Source organism: Pelmatolapia mariae, linkage group LG8 (assembly GCF_036321145.2).
Source record: "Pelmatolapia mariae isolate MD_Pm_ZW linkage group LG8, Pm_UMD_F_2, whole genome shotgun sequence".
NCBI classification, from domain to species: Eukaryota; Metazoa; Chordata; class Actinopteri; order Cichliformes; family Cichlidae; genus Pelmatolapia; species Pelmatolapia mariae.
Window position 1 is genome coordinate 25376609 of NC_086234.1, and position 17617 is coordinate 25394225.

At 40.4% G+C, this 17617-nt stretch overlaps 1 protein-coding gene across 1 annotated transcript; it reads left to right on the plus strand.

Annotated features, from left to right (window-relative positions):
* The first annotated feature begins 13580 nt into the window (after positions 1–13580).
* Positions 13581–14639, plus strand: LOC134632997 (leucine-rich repeat-containing protein 18-like). Its single transcript, XM_063481870.1, has 2 exons — positions 13581–13841; positions 14229–14639. Exons 1-2 carry the CDS (start codon positions 13581–13583, stop codon positions 14637–14639), a joined length of 672 nt encoding a protein of 223 aa, XP_063337940.1.
* Positions 14640–17617: the final 2978 nt, after the last annotated feature.

The following is a 17617-nucleotide window of genomic DNA, read 5'->3' on the forward strand; positions in this document are numbered from 1 at the left end:
TGAAGGAAAAATGTCTCAAAATTATGGCAAAATCATACATATGATTTTATATGAACTTTTGTATAACTTCTTTTTGTGAGACCACGGTGCAAACTGATTTTTTTTTATTACTGGACTTTTTATTTCTTGTTTTCATTTGTACCCACAATTGAAACCTGTGTAGCCGAGCCTGGGAACGCAATTGAAGACTTCTGTGCTGATTTAGACCTGATTCGTCTGTCATGACAAGGGAAAATGGAGGTTTGGATATGTGAGGCAAAACTTTACGTGTTAGTGAGTGAATAAGGTGCTGCTGTGAAGCTGACATGACGAGTTTGCTCTGGCATATTCAACAGTGCTGCTGTTGGTGACTTTAAAAAGATAACTTTTGAAGTGTCGTTTCAAGCCACACAAGGTTGGTACGCTCACATCAAGCAAACGTTGTGTCCTCATTGCAGAATTCATTGGAAACAAATAGTTACACAAAACACTTTATGCCAGCTTTTGGGATTCATGTATTTCATAACCAGTATTTAATAACTGGTTTTGGTCTGTTCAGGTCAGAGTAATGAGCACAGGAGCACTTCCTGTTCCTCCCGTGTTGTTGTATTTCAGGCTGGTCCTGTTAGCTCTCTGCTTTTCAGTGTGACTTAGCTCCTGAGCTACAAAGACAAACTTTCAAAAATACATTTTCTGAAATATGAGATCCAAACCAGGTTTCAAATTCAAATGCAGTCCAAAGAAATCTGAAACCTCTGGTGCGTACACAATGGCAACGTTTTTCATGATTTTCCAGAGAAAGTCATCTTCTCCATAGCCCGTCTTTCCAGTCAGCACATTAACAATAATTACATCACTTTTGGCTTGCAGTGCCATGCGCTAGGGCTACATTTACCATCCTAAGATTCTGACTTGGTTTCTCCATTGTTTTCTCTTGAGTCAGATTTATAGTTTTGCATTTGTAGAAGGACAGTGGACAAAGGCAGGCTAGCGCAATAGCAGTAGTCGGCAAGGTGTGGTGCAAATCCAGAATTTCTCTGCTTGGAGTCAGGCTGAGCTAATTTCATACTGAATGTAACAACATGAGCAAAGCATCAGTCTTTTTTACCCAAGCCTTTCCCCAAAACCTTGAACTGTTCCTTTGAAATCATTAATGCACTTTATTAAAATGGCGTCATTTAGAATAAACTGAAATACATGAAGGCTTGATCTGAATAAGAAATCCTGTTTTATATGCTTTGCTTCATACAATAAAATGACTCCAGTGATAGCCTTTGATATTTCTTAGGCCAGCTACACTCCCTTCCACAATGAATAGCTGGAAATCCCATTCTGAAGTGAGTGGATTTATAAAGGAGAGAAAAAGTTAATTAAAGACATCTGTTGTTATGAATGTGAACCCAAAGCCCACCATTATCAAATGTGATTTACTTTCTAGTGAGTTCCCAGCTTTATCTGCCTCCCAGCATCTGTCTTCAGTCTGTTTTTGTGTATCAAGCTGCAGTTTATATTGACCACAGCCCCAAAGAGTTGACACAAAACTGGTAATCAGCCCTCGGACCTCCCCCCACAGGCAAACACTTAAGATCACACAATACTTTTCATCTGGTGCCAACATCGGCTTAGCAGGCTGTTAGCAACTCATGAACTCATTTATATATACATACAAGGGTGGAGTTACATGAAGGCTAAACACCCTCACCACTGACTTACACAGGCACATAGTGTAAATTCACAAGGCTGCCAGCAGTTGTGACACCTGATCTGTGGTCAGGGTCAGACTAAGAGTTGTGTTTGGGCTGTTTCACATTAACGCCAGTAACGGATTTTAAATCTTGAGGTGATTTGCTGTTTCAGATAAGAACCAAAAGCCACTTTGGCCACGATCCCACATACCTACACTAAGGTTTCCTCGCTTTCTCGTTTTCCATGAATCTGAGTGTGAAAGTGCTTTAGACCTTTTTTTTGTTTTTTCAATTTAATGATCCTTTGGACTCAGGCATGGAAAAGCGAAGGAAAGCTTTTTTAAACAGTGAACTTGAAACCCAGACACAAAGGCACCTGATCCCTCCCTTCCCCCAAGACGTCCGCTATCAGAGTTCTCTGCATTCAGACTGCTAGTCTCACTTTTTAAGCTTCTCTGAAGTTCATCTCAAAGTGGCGTTTTGCTCCATTTCCAGCCATCAAAGGTTGGCTGTACCAGCTTTTAACCAGTAGTTTGAGATAGCACGGTGAATGGACTCACTTCAAAAACAACGCTGAACATGTATGTGGTATTAGCATTAGAAATACATATCATCAGCCAACCCTAGCTAGTCAGAAAAACATCCAGAGGGGCTGACTTACCAGAGCTGCTGTGCCAATTCAAAACAAATCAAAAGATCTCACCTACCACTGGAAACCTACAACACATTCCTAAGGCAAGCTGGTGCTTATAGACCCGGACATGTTTTTTTCCCTTGGCTATATATTACTTTACTATGTAAACCACTGCTGACCTCTACTTTTGTTAGCGCTCCAACTTTCCTGACGTTGCCCTCTAATGTTCGCTTCAATCACACAGCGAGCATTATCCCTGCATAAATGAAATGACTGAAAGTGACCTTTCAGCGGTGAGTAGAAGTGTCTTAAAAATGCCCTTCGACTGTGAAATGTAAAGTTTCTTCCAGACCACACTGTCCTTAATAGGAGTCTGCTAACTAGAACCATGTGTGTGAATTGTGCCTCTGTGCTCTCCCCCTCCCCTTTTCCCTTTTCCCTCTGCTCACCACTGATCTCTGCATTTATTAAGATTCAAGCATTTCTACTCATGTTCATTTTGTACATTTCAGCTGTTTATTGAATATAAATAAGTGAAATAAAAATGAAATCTAATATAAACTGGGTGTTAACTGCTTTGGTGTGAGTGACAGCTATTTGTTATCACGACACAACAATTAACCAAATGCACATGCATCCTGCAGGTGAACCTGAACTGCTAATTCTTGGAGGTGAGCATAACCTTAGCATGAGAGGTCACTGCCACAATGCCTGTTTTAGTACCCCCAAGGGTACTGAAGTGACTTCAGTGACGACATTAGGACAAAATTTGTATTTATTCAATGATAGACAAATTTATAGTGCAGCAAGGCATCTTGTTATGATTAAAGCTCACACGTTTGCCGAAAATGCAAGCATTAAAAGTAGACGTGAAAGGGGCACAGCCGTTAGGGGCCGGATTGGGTGTCAGCTACTCTTGTGGTGGTGAAAGAGTTGTGATGAGAGAGGGGGAGGTTTAAATGTTAGCTTTAGTTTACTTGCAGCCTCCAAATTATTTTAGAAAAAGAAGCTGCGTGAGAGAGACAAGCGGAACCCCAGAGGTCGTATAAAAATATCTCACCCACAGAGCAAACACAAGGCGTTGACAAAAAGACAGGTCAGTGCATGGCTCGTAGGAAACCGATCCAATGGCAATAAAATATAATAAGTAAGGAAAATAAATTTTAAATTGTTTAAGTAAAGAGATGGAGGTGTAGGGTGGCAAGGAGGAGTTTAAATGAAGACACAAGAGAAAATATATATTTATGGGGCAAGGAAGACATATAGGATATATGAGCTGTGGGACAACTCGATGTTTGTAACATGTCTGAGGATGGGCCAGCAGCGTTTGCAGACAACTCCTAAAACAGAAACAACTGATGTCACCAGTCAAGCAGCCAAACAAAACCTATTGTTAAAGCAGAAACCCTTGCGTGTGTCTGTGCTCGTTCTATCCCAAGCATGCCATCATGTCCGTCCATAGAAATACAATACATGGTAAACATAGTCTACAACCAACATATCCTGTGTGGTTAGGGTAATGCATAGCTACACTGGTCTTAAGGCAAGGGAAAAAAGAGTAATGAAAGACTTCTGCAAGTGGAAATCACAGGAAGGACAATTTAAGATTTAGCTTCTGAACAGTAAGCAACATCCAGTGTCCAGTACAGTCAGTTCATGTTGGAAGGGTGACCTCGTCCTCTTTAATCCCCTCTGTAAGTACAACAAATAAGGGCAGTATCCACAGGGCTTCAAAGTTTTCACTAAAGCACAGTACACTGGCACAGTGTGGCAGTCCTGCTGAGAGCTGGCTCAGAAGAAGCAGTCGGTTAGCCTGCGGGTGAACACGTTACCCCAGATTTGCCATTGTGACCACTTGTTTTCAAGGTTCCTTCTGTAGTTGTTGACTTTAAAAAACAAAACAAAAAAACAGAAGACTATGATGGCTCAAGCTGTTAGTACATCACAAGTCTTTTGCCTCTGCAGCAGTTAAAATGTTAATTGCTGTTAGTCTGGAAGGCTTCTTGTATTTAAAATAGTAGCTGATGATGTCATGTGCTCTTGTTTGGTAACCATTATTTTTATTTTCATCTTGCACTTGGATGTGTTTGACAGACATGCAGTTACTGGTGAGACATTTCACCGTGGGATTTATTAGTCTGCAGTCACGGCGACTTTCAATTCCCAGCGCTATGATTCACTCTGCTGTTGTGTGGAAGTGAAGGCCAAGCAGGACTAATGTGAAACAGCTTTTTGGGCCCAAGCTCACCGGCCAGCTGCCTGTCACCCCTTTGAGCTCTTGACAATAATGACATCATACTACAATGACTTCCAAGACTAGCAGTCAGTAAGAAGCCAGTAGGGGTGCAAAGTTGTAAATGATGAAGTCAGAATGAGGATTCCCCAACAACGAGGTTAGAAAGCTTTTCTGGACTTCTGCTTCCATCCAGGTTTTAGATCCATTTTCATTATACAACACTTAAAGCTGGTCAAATTAATGTTCTGTATGAAAGGAACAAATGAGAAAATTTCATTTGTGGCAATTATGGTTCATAGATGGGAAAACGACATTAGTCAAAGAATTTCAAAGAAGCAATACACTAAAAGAAACACCACTCACAGCTACACCAAGCATCTGTTTTTCAGCAAATAAATGTTCTAAACACCAACTGGCAAGCAACCATTAAAAAAGGGGGAGAGAAAAGAGAGAGAAAAATATTAGCAACTCCCTGCTAAAGACAGTAGCAAATATTCATCAACTTTGTAGTTACACCTTGCTAGTATTGGGTTGGGACTTAATTCTTTGTGCTGTAGATTCAACGAGGTGTTTGAAACATTCCTCAGAGATTTCTGTCCATGTCGACATGATAGCATCACTACTGCAAATTTATTGGCTGCTGCAAATCTGCCATTATCATGTTCAAGAAGTAGCAGTTTGAGATGATTTGAGCTTTTGATATGATGCATTATCCTGCTGGAGGCAGCCATGAGAAGATGAGCTGACTGGCATGGACATGATCAGGAACAACCCTCAGGTAGAGACTGCGGTGTTTAAGCAGTGCTTAGTTAAGAGAATACCTCCCACACCATTAAACCACCAGCCTGAACCACTGATACAAGGCAAGATTCATGCTTTTATGTCAATTAGGTCCAATTCTGAAACTATTTAGACCATTTTCTAGTCTTTTCCATGTTTTATTGTGCAATTTTGTTGAGCCCATGAATTGTAGCCTGAGTTTTCTGTTCTTAAGTGACACCTGATGTGGTCTTCTGCTTCAAAGTTTGACATGCTGTGCATTCAGAGAGGCTTTTGAATTACTGATTTCTTTTCAGCTCAAAACAGTCGGGCCATTCTCCTGTTTTCTCTTTCCTGGACCATTTCACATAAACCCTAGAGATGGCTGAGTGGGAAAATCCCAGTATCAGAAATTTCTGAAATACTCAGACCAGCCTACAACCATGTCATGTTCAGACTCACTTAAATCACCTTTTTCTCCCATTCTGATGTCCAGTTTAAAATTCAGCAGGTCATTTTGATCATGTCTATATGCTTGAACTCACCGATTAATGACCAGTTGAACAGGTGTACTTAACAAAGTGACCAGTGAGCTACTACAGGTGTAGATTTTTACTGCATGAACATGTAATGTAGCATTTAAAACGCTGATGCATCTTGGGTGCCAGTTTAGCTCAGTGGGTGAAAGGTGACCATATACCAGAGGGCCCCAACCCCCAGACCCCGGACTGGTATCGGTCCATGAGTTGTTTGATACCGGGCCACAAGAGATGAGGCTTGGATGTGAAATTTATGGTTTTCAGGGTTTTTATCGGTTTTTAGCATTATTTTTTTATTGTTTTTATCGTTAACTCAGTTTCCCTGGGTCTTTTCCCGTGTGTTATGAATAAATCTTCTTTTTTTTGGGTACTGGTACTGGTTTTATTTTGTTGTATTTATCTGTGACACCTTAAAGGCCTGTCTGTGAAAATATTATTGGACATAAACTGGTCCATGGTGCAAAAAACGGTTGGGGACCGCTGCCATATATCACATGACTAAAGTAACACCATGGATGGTTCCTTCGTTTATAATATTACTGTACGGTACGTCTCGCAAGGCATTATGGGATGTCAAGTCCACTATACATTTGAACAGCACTAAAGAATAGCAAAATCATGTTGCTTTATTAACAAAGGCAGATAGCTAGCATTCATATCCCCACAGTACCCTAATATGTTACTTTGGGTTTAAAAATAAATAATTAAATAAATATGTCATTAAATATAATTGTAGTCCACAAACCAATCGGTGATGCCATGCATGTTACTTTGTCCATTTTTATTTACAGTCTATATAGTTACTTCTTGACAGACACTTATCTGAAAAACGGTGCATTCAGAGACAGATTATGTCTGTCTCTGAATTATGAAATGAACCTGCCAGGTTATCATATTGTAGACACATAACTGTAGAAAACTACCTTTTTTTCAAGGAAACAAGTCATTCTGCTATTTTGAATTAGAAATGATCATCTACTGTACACAAGCTGTAAAAATGTGTTTTCTATCACGTCTTCATGGAGTTTAATAATGTGTTGGAAATGATTCAGAGGCCTTAAATGTAAGGGCTAATTACTTTCTGTCCTTTTTTAAAATTTTGGACACATTCAAATACCAAACTAATCCAGATTCAGTCATTTTATCCATCATAACCAATTGATTTAACCACCAAAAGACACTGCCACAGTCCCAGTGAACATTTAATGAGAGCCCTGAGGAGGTTTTTCTTTTAATATGAGGTAGGCAAACATTTACAAATGGGTAAAGACTGCTTTGAACTGGAAGCCCTGAATCAAAGTACCCTACAGTCGCAAAGTTTGGAGGAAAGCAAAGCCACGTCCACTCAGGGCTTAGATAAACACTTGAACGCCTCTGCTTCTGCGGTGCCAGCTTTCTTAAACAGGCAGCACAAAAAAAGCTTTACTCTTGTTTTGGATCAGAAGGCCTAAGGAACAGTTTGTAAAGAAGTATGCTGAGGCACGCAGGAAATAAAAAATCCCAAAAACAAATTCTGGAGCCTTCACCCAGCCCTGTGGCTCCTTCCACGCGTCTGATCCTAAGCGGGAAGACCGCATCCTTCAGGCATCATTTAGGCATTTTAAAACGTTCTGCAGTGTACTAAAGCTCACTAAGCAGGAAACATAGGAGCGTTTTTGGCATTTATATAAGTCATACATTTGCTCAGGGTCTTTCAAGAGAATTTTGTGAGGCTTCACGTAAGTGACTCTTCAGCCCTAGATTTATTTTCCTTTCCTTTGCAGTTCATGGAGTTACTTCCCTCCAATGGAAACTGTTCTTCCTAAGCAGTTTTAAAGAGAAGTAAAATCATTACAACATGACGAAACTGCAATGTGTGACAGTTTACCAACATGTGTCGCATGTGATGCTTTGTTTTTGAGGTTTAGGTGGTAAAATCCTGTGTTAACTGCAAGTTGCGGAAGTTCCGTTTACCAGATTCGCTGCGTCAAATGTCTTGCACACAGACATTTAAGAAGTAGATTTTTTACAAACCTTCATTCATCATTTGTACAACTCAATAGCAGTAAGAGACTTGGGCGATAATGGTATGTGTGAAAGTATTGTGGTTGCCTACAGGATAGCAGCTAAAAATGATGTCCAGCAGCTGTGAAAGAAGACAGGAAGGAAGGAAATGAGTGGATGAAAGACGGGAAATCCTCACTGTAAAATTAGCAAATGAAACGGCGATGACCTTTATGATGTCAATGATAAATGCTGCTTTTGTTTAGATTTTGGTGTGATTATGTGTTGTCACTCTGTTTGATTTGTTGCCTTTAGCCTACCCTCATTAGGTTAATGACCCTATGCTAGGCTTAAACAGCCCATTCTTGACAATGTGATAATGTGAATGGTATGTTTGTTCCTTAACCTCCTAGGACCTGGCGACATCACATTTTGGGTTATTTAGACCAAAATACTCAATTATGCTCTACAAAGGCCTGATATCCGCATAATAAGACATTATACTGCTACTGTTCTATCGAAATTTTAAACGAATATCCTCATATGTGGCGCTCATTTTTCTTAGAAACAAAAATTAGGTAAAAATAAAAAATCTGGTAATTCTTTGTTTTTACAATCATCAGGTCCCAATATGCCCAAATATCAAAGAGAAATTAAAAATGCATGCCGTGGAAGAGTTCAGGTCTTAGGAGGTTAAAGGCACCTATTTAGCATTTATAAGCAGGGCACGAAAATTATTAACAATGTTTTGTTTTGCTGTTTTTTACAGCAAACTTCTTCTTGAAGAAAAAGTAATTTTTTAGACTATTAGTTTAACTAGCTTCAAACATTGAACCTCTAGCTAACTTATAGCTAACTGTTTAGCTAACTGTTTAACTAGTGCTAAATAAGATGTCCCAGTAAATATAAGTCGTAAACAGACTGTTACTTGGCATCAGCGCTGCTAATTAAATAACCACATAATTCAGGTTTTACAGCAACATCTGCTTCCATTCTGACAACGTTTTCATGGAACTCTGATCTTTTTCAGTAAAACAATGCCAACCACACTAAGCAAAAGTGGCCTGGCTACAGAACTTTGTTTTTCCTTTCTTTCTTTCTTTTTTTAAATAATGAGATCATATTTTTGCACAGTTTGAAATGAAATGATAAATATTAGAGTGACATCATTTATTAAAGTTATTAATTTAAACTCTTCCATACTGCTATGCTACTGTCTGCAGAGTATAGCTGTAGCCATTTTCTTTCATGCTCACAAATGGACCCACAGACACACAGCTCATATTTCTAATCACAGGACGTAATCTAAACTCGTACCTCACGCAATTAGGTCAGCACCATTTCCTCCAGTGTGAGCTTCACATTTCCTGACCCGTATTTCACACTCCACAGGGACATGACTCAGGCTCATTTACTAAATTTTCCTGCTCTTTCAGGAGAATAAACAGAACTGACCAAATGCAAAGCTAGGATTTGATCAAACATGGAGGAGGTGAACAGGTTTTCTGTGTTTATCCGTAGTTTAACATAACAAAGTAAGTGGCTTTTTGTGGCTATGCGTTTTCTAAAGTCTACATTATAATGGTGCTAATTCGTTTTAACAAGATTTTCTTCTTTTTACTGGATCATTATATCCAAGAATGTCATTCAAGTGCATGTTTACGTACATATGCCAATGTGGCACAGTGTTGCTTTGACTCTATTTTTTTATTTTTTTTGCCTGTCCCGTTTGGCTCTTTTGCCATCAGAATTATTGTCTAAAGGCAAAGAAAGATGCCCAACGGATTTACTTTACCAAATGGACCATCCCAGCCTTGCCATAATGGTCTATTTGATTCACCTTTTATTGTTTATTTTATTTTTTATTTTCACTTGCTAGATACGGGACAGACTTGAATGAGGAAAAGAAAAGGGAGAAAGAAAGAGGGGGAAAAAACAGCAGGGAAGAGGGACGGGGATAAAGGGCAAAAAACAAAAACCAACAAAATAAGCAGACAAAAAAAATACATCAATCAATCACCTGGATCACCAGTTGAGAAAGAAAAAAGAAAACAAGCAGAAGAAGACAAGAGCAATAGAATAAACAACATCATGATGATCTATGGGAATATAACAGTAAATACTAAATGTTAAACATTATTGTGCAGCACGTAAGATCGACAGCGCACAGTGTGCTTTGAGGTAGGAGCCAAAAAGGGTGTAGTTTGTGTGTGTGATCACCTGTGTGTACACCTGTGAGCATGGACGCGCTTGTTTTTAAAAGGTTCCTTCATGTAATGATCTGCTAGAGGGTGTGGGGGGCCACAGCCCCGTCCTCCAGGGCATGAAGCAGGTATGGAGGAGATCAAAACTCCAGACATCCAGAGGCCCCCAGAACACAAGAGACCAAGGAAGACCAACAGAGGGGCAGCCGCGCCACTATCCCAGAAAGAGCTGAGGAGAGTCCCAGATGAGGGGTCACTCAGCAGCCGCGGAGCAGAAGCCAGGGGAGGTTGCAGTGACGTGCCCGTGAGCTCCGCCGGCAGCCAGCTGCACCAGAGTGACCGAGCCCCAGGCCGAGAGGCCAAGGGCACCCCACCCCCAAAGTGGCCAGAGCGAGCCCCAGGTTCCAGGCCCCGACAAGCAGCCACCAAGGAGTGAGCCGGTGTGTACCTGGACGCCCATCCCCGGACACAGAGACCCACCAACGCACCGATGTCTGAGGGTGTCTGCCACTGGCAGGGGAAGTGGTGGGGGGAGATAGGCCTCCAAACCTTGGAGGGCCTGAGATGTCCCCAGAGAGGTGGCGTCTGATACCCAACCTGACATATAGACACAGACATACAGGCACACACAGATACAAACATCCATTCCCACCCTCATGCTCTCATATGCAATTACTCAACACTCACCCAACGTGGAGACAGACATAAAGAGACACTGTACACACAATCACACTCCCCAAGCGTACTCTAAGCCCCGGGTCTAGGTACCCTTGCCCCTGGAGGGGGAAACTGCACCCAGACCCAGGTGGTGTTACCCTTTTCCCTGCGGTGGGGAGATGCAGACCGCCCCGACTCCGCAGCAGCAGGGAGGCCCCACTTTGACTCTATTTTAACTTTTCTTACACATTAGTCAGATAACAATATTAATACCTTAATAGACATAAAATTGCCTCTCATTTTCTTTCCTTTGATTGGCCGTTCCTGATATTTTGCAGGCACAACATATTATAAACTTACCTCTGAACACAGTGGTTTCCCACAAAGACTTTATATGAAATATTATACCTTTAAAAATATTACAGTAATGAGATTTAGTTCACTGGATGCACCTGTTCACTTCCTCAGTAAATCACAGCAACACAGGACATTTAAGCATGTAGATATGATCAACATAATCTGCTGAAGATTAAACAGAGCAGAGAATGGGAAAGAAAGGTGATTTAAATGAGTTTGACAATGACATGGGACTATTTCAGAAACTGCTGATACTGGGATTTTCCACATAACCATCACTAGTTTACAGAGACTAGAAAAAGAGACAATATCCAGTGGTGGGTCTCTGTGTAAAATAAGAATGATTTGATTGCTTCAAGCTGATGGGAAGAAAACGTAGCTTGTTACAATCAATGCAGAAGAGCATCTCAGAATGCATAACACATCAAGCTTTGTAGCAGATCGGCTACAGCTGCAGAAGACCACACCGGACGCCACTTCTGTCACCAAAGAAGAGGAAGATTCTGCAGGTTTATCAATGTTAGATAATAGAAGATTGAAAAACTGTTATCTAGTCTGATTAGTCTCACTTTTAGCTCTGATCTTAGATTGATGGGGTCAGAATTTGACATAAAAAAACATGAAAGCATGGATCCATCCTGTCTTCTTGGCACATCTGATTATTGTTTAAATCTTACAGCCCTCCTATTGTTGCTGAACATGTCCAGTCCTTCATGAACACAGGTTAACCATCTTCTGATGGCTGCTTCCAGCAGGTCAAAATCAATATGGAACAATATGGGACAAATAATTAAGTAGACCCACTATTTTAAATGTAAAAGTAACAAAGTAATCTTGAACTTATATGTATGAAGACAGCCTCACCTGCTGGTAAAATTGTGTGGTATTCAAAAAGTACATCATCAGCAATGTATGATGCAAATAACTGCAATATGTGACACTTTAAACTCATTGTTGACAGAAGTCTCTGTGTTTGTGGGAAATAGATCAGCGTGTGGCTGCAGAATCACATCAAAGCTTGAGAAAGACTGGAAATGATTAGAGTCCAAGTTAAAGGTCAAAGGTCAAATTTTTATTCCACGTCACTAGTGCATGGAATCACATTTCTTGACTTGTGCACTATTTATTTATCTTTTTCAACATCCCTTTCATTGTTTTTCAGAGCAAAGTTTGGGATATTTTGTTTCCCATCATTAATGAAGCTTTTTTAATAAAGTAAACATTAAAAATGATGAAAAGATTGAGCACGAGACTGAGTGACTTTTGAGGTCTGGTGGAGCAGTGGGAGGAAAAAAGATCTAGTTTTGGTGTTTTTTCAGATATAAAGCAAGAATGGCCTCATTAGCTGCCAGCATTTCCAATGTAAGCAGTATGTGTATAGATGGTTTACTTAGGCTGCGGGACTCACATTCATGTATAAATGTATACATTCGCTGTTATGTAGACAGCAGTACTTGTTCTTCATTTCAAACAAAGTGGCAAATACAAAGTACTGGGCTGAGCTGCATTTCAGTGAGATAAATAACAAGAATATGGACAAATCAGCTACAGGTGTTACAGGCCTTCCATGGGGTCTGTTTTTATACAGAAAAGTAGAGACAGGAGACATGAGTTGCGTTTGGTCTGCAGGCTCTTCCTCGTCTGAGGTACAGAAGCGTTGCAACGGCCTATCGCACTCACAACTACTTCCCCCTTGTGGTGTTGCCACGCAATTACGTCTTCATAACTTTAACTGAAAAGTGCAATACCACCATGAAATAATGCTTTTTACATTAATAAATGTTTTACAAAAAAATTTACAATTAACCACACACTTGTAGGTGTCACACGGGCATCAACAGCTCATTCTTATCAGTAATTTGGACTTGAAATCCTCCATAGCTTCATTTGAAAGAGGATAATCCCTGGAAACTGAAGCTGTTGTTTTTTAAAATGTTCTCACACAGATTTTTAAAAGAACAAACTGCCCTGCTGTGACTGGTGGCTGCTCAAAGCTATAAAGCTATAGCTATAACCAAAGCTACCAGACCAAACAGCAGTTGCCTGGGAACAAATTACAACAAATGCCACATTCACTCAAGTGAGTCCCAGCTGACAGACAACCATGATGCAGCATGGTCATTTTTTACCTGTCAAACAGCAGCAGTCTGACCGCTTATCTATTTACAGCTCTTTGCAGTGACATTTGGACGTGTGGCAACATTCTTAGGCTGAGGAAAGAGATAGTCAAGTATCTTCTTTTTTTCTCTTCCCTGCTGTTTTGAACTGGGTGTGAGGAGGCATTAATGCTGGTTCATAAGTTTAAACTCACTGCAAGTCTTATTCTGATTTCTGTTGTCATGTTAGCAGTGTTGTCATGGAACAAAGCAAATGATACTGTTACTCATATTTTATCTAACAGGAAAGGTAAAGCTTGACTTTGTCTACAGTTACTGCTGCCTGGGTAACGTGATCTCACAGACTGGCTCCACGGTCAACTCTGTCGCCACAGCGCATTAGTGGAAAAGGTTAACTACAGACTCCATCACTGTGTGTCCCGGCAGCAGCATGGCCAAGGGAACGAAAGCCAAAAGAAAGACTAAAAGTAAGAAGATCACCTTGAAAATGGCCCAGAACTGCGTGGAGCTGACATTGGATGGTAAACGCCGACTGGATCTCAATTTCAAGGGGATTACAGCTGTTCCAAAATGCGTCCAGAAGCTCTTTCACATGGATGAAGTGGACCTGAGCAGAAATATGATCAGAAAAATTCCAGATTTTATTGCTCAGTTCATCAAAATGATTGTTTTGGATTTGCACAGCAATTATGTGAGTATATCAGATAATGCCTAATGTTTACAACAACTCTTTAAAAGTAGGTAAATAAATGGTAGCTACTGTATAGCAGCAATACTGTGGGACTGCTACACAGTTGTTGTGTCACACTATTTTGAATAATTAAATATTCCAAATATTTAAAATTAAGCCCATTTAAAAAAAAAAAAAAAAAAGATCTCTAGATTAAAGTACTAATCATCAAAAGCCAATCATTAAATAATCACAAACATACGGGGACACCTTAGAGACCCGCTAACTGTCACTAGCCTTTTGGCAGCTGTAGTTTGCCCATTTCAAAATTGTACCATGGTTCGTAACTATGTCCATGTTTAATGCACCAAAATCACCATCTGTTAAAAAATGTGTTATTGTTTCTAGCTGGAGGAGCTCCCCATGGCTATCGGCTACCTGCAGAACCTTAAGGTTTTAAACCTGTGCAACAACCGTCTCACAAGCCTCCCAAGCGAGCTCGGCCTCCTGAATAAACTCCAAACACTGAACCTGGGTCTCAACCAGCTGGAAGCTCTTCCTGCCTCCATTGGTGCACTGGAGGAGCTCCGCCACATCGGCCTTTCTGATAACAGATTCACCCGCCTCCCCGGCTGCCTCTTGAAGCTGAAAAAACTGGAGAGTATCAAGATGGACAGGAATCCAATTATTGCTGACAAGACACCCACTGAGAAACCAGTCAGTATTTCAGAGAGTTTTTACCTAGTCAAAGAAAGCTTCCTGTGCAAAGAGTGTCTGAATAGGTGCCAAGCTGAGAGGAAGGAGCTGAGGGAGGAATAAATACCATACTGTGTTCTTAACTCAAGAGTGCCTTTCACTTACAGTACTGCATGTTACTCTGATCTGTACTCTGCATTGTACATAGATTCAATTAATATCAGACAGTAACAGAAAACATTGCAATAGAATAGAATAGAATAATCCTTTAATTGTCCCACAAGGGGAAATTTGGTTGTAACAGTAGCCAGAAAGACACATATACAACAAACAGTACACAGGACACAGAACAGAAACATACACAATTTTTCTTACATATTTACATTAAGGGCAATGGTTACTATAAACAGAGTACTATACAGTTATTACATTAAATAATAATAACTACAGATAAGAGGCAAACCAGGTTGTAGTGCGAATCGGTTGATTAAATTATTGCAGTTACAGCGCAGATGTAAACATCTATGTTTGTGGGGAACAGTTCTGACTGTACAGTCTGACAGCTGCAGGGAGGAAGGACCTGCGGAAACGCTCCTTCATGCATCTAGGATGCAGCAGTCTCTCACTGAAGGAGCTCTGCAGTTCAGCAACATTTACATGCATGGGGTGGGAGGCTCTGTCCATCAGAGATGTTATTTTGGCCAGAGTCCTTCTGTCTCCCACCACCTGCACTGGGTCCAGGGTGCATCCCAGAACAGAGCTGGCCTTCCTGATGAGTTTATCCAACCTCTTCCTCTCAGCTGCCGATAAACTGCTGCTCCTGTCACTGTACCTGTCACTGACTTTAAACACTTATACAAGTAAGAAGTTATGTGAAATAATATTTCATGTTATTAAACATACAAATGGTATTATCAAGCTCTTTAAGTTTGTGCAGCTTCCCCGCTTGAAAGGGATTGATGCATCTACCACAGGTGTTTAACTGGATTTCACTCAATGACCAGGCAGATCTTTTGTTATCCTTTTTCTTTAATCTTCTTTTCGGCCATAGTCAGCCATAGGTGAAAAACCTTTAAATACAAACCAAAACCCAAAATACAAATTATTTTAATTATCACACATCTGAGAATAGTGTGAACAATCCGAAACATTTTTTAACACATCAATGCAGTGCATAAGCTTCATAGCACAATATTTACTTGAGTATTTTTAAATGCTCAAATTACATAGTTCACTCTAACAATTGTACATACAACTTAAAAGATACTGCTTTCTATTAAAGTGCTAAATTAAATGATCAATCTGCATTAGAACTTAAGCAGTAAGAATAGTATTTATAACCAGCTTCTCTTAACCATATACAAGCATTAAGTCTTCCATGGAGACCAACAATAAACAATGGTGCCGCTCGTAAACAGGCGACCAACTCACGGCACAATGCTAATGCTACGTAAGCTAGCGGCAGCAGCGATTCTTTAGCAACTCGCCTCAACCAGTCTTTTACCATAGTCAGCAACCATTTCCTGACCGGCTGCCTCCCTGCTGGCTTTGTAGATACATCAGTTCCACACAATATCCATGTTGGTGACAACTTATTGAAAGAATTATGCTGGGTTAACTTTCCCGTAAGTGGCAACTTCCTGTTGTTCCCCAGTTCGCCTTCTTTTTCCTCCCAGACAGAAACCCAGACACAACATTAGTTCCGCCCTCCAGTCACTTTTACGTTTTTGCCTCAGGGCTCTCCACCTCCTACTCGGTTTGACTTGACAGGTATCTTTTGCATGTGATCATAATTCATTCATCATCATCATCATATATGGAAAAAATCAAGTTTCTGAAGTCTCTAAACAAAAAAAGAAAGACACAGATTCTGAGTTTGTCTCATTCAGAGAAGGCCTTCCTTTCTATGATGAACCATCACTTTAGTGTGATCTTTATTAGTTTCAGACCAAAATACATTTCAAAAGATATTTTAGCTTGAAGAAAATACATTTACCACCTTACAGTAAAATGTATATCAAACCCTAACCCCACACACACGCATAAACATTTACACACACACATATACACACACATATACATAGACAGACACTGTTGCACTGTTAAAAAAAATTGCAAATCTGAACTTGTGAACCATCATATAGAAGAGAGATTTCTGAATGGGGTTTTTTTGTTAAAGAGACATGAAAGACACCAACTTAAGGTTAAGTGTATAAACTTGAACTTGAAACATCTTTATGATGCAACCAAAAGAATCATGAATCTAAAAAGCAACATTTCTGGATTTTGTTTTTGTTGACTTATGAAGTTATATATATTGTTTTGTATATTTTTGAAATTTCTTAAGGAGAAGATTGCTCTTTGGCTGATTGGTCCTAACCAATTACTGTATAAAAGATGAACGACGCGACAGCACTTCCTCCCATTGTGCAAAAGTGAAGCCAAAATATCCCGCTTGTGGGAGCTGCCATGTTCCACTTTTGGAGCCAGAGTCTGCTCAGTAGTAACTCGTGGTGGAGCGTCTCTGCCCACACACCCACTGGACGTGACCATCCAACACGCAGGCTGGGGGGAAACTCTCTTAGACTCCTTTTCACTCAGCCCGTGATACGAAACACACTCGGTCCAAAATGCACACCATGCCTTACTCATACTGTAGCTCATCCAAGAGAGACAGGCAGGGGTCCAGGAAGGTCTGTATGAAGAAGATGGAGAACAACAGTTAGGAAGCGAACCAGGGAAGACTGGAAAGATACCCCAGAAAGCACCAGGGCTACACTACCTGAATAAATGCAACGATCCAGCGAGGATCAACACTCCACCAGGGCCTTAAGTATTGCCTGAAGCAGACAGCAGAGAAGTGCATGACATCTCCAAACATACCAAAACATAATAAAGTGTCATCCTGCAAAAAAAGCACAGTAGGTGCCTTTCACAGTGTACACAGTACTGTCCTGGTGTTATTTATTTCCAAAAGAAAAAGTTTTTATACAACGTTAATTTAGCATAACCAGAAACAAGCTCACTTGTACCTTTGACACATTTTAAGCAACATATCTGTCTCTCACTTTCCTTCTTGCTTTTGTTTTCCTGTCAGTCAG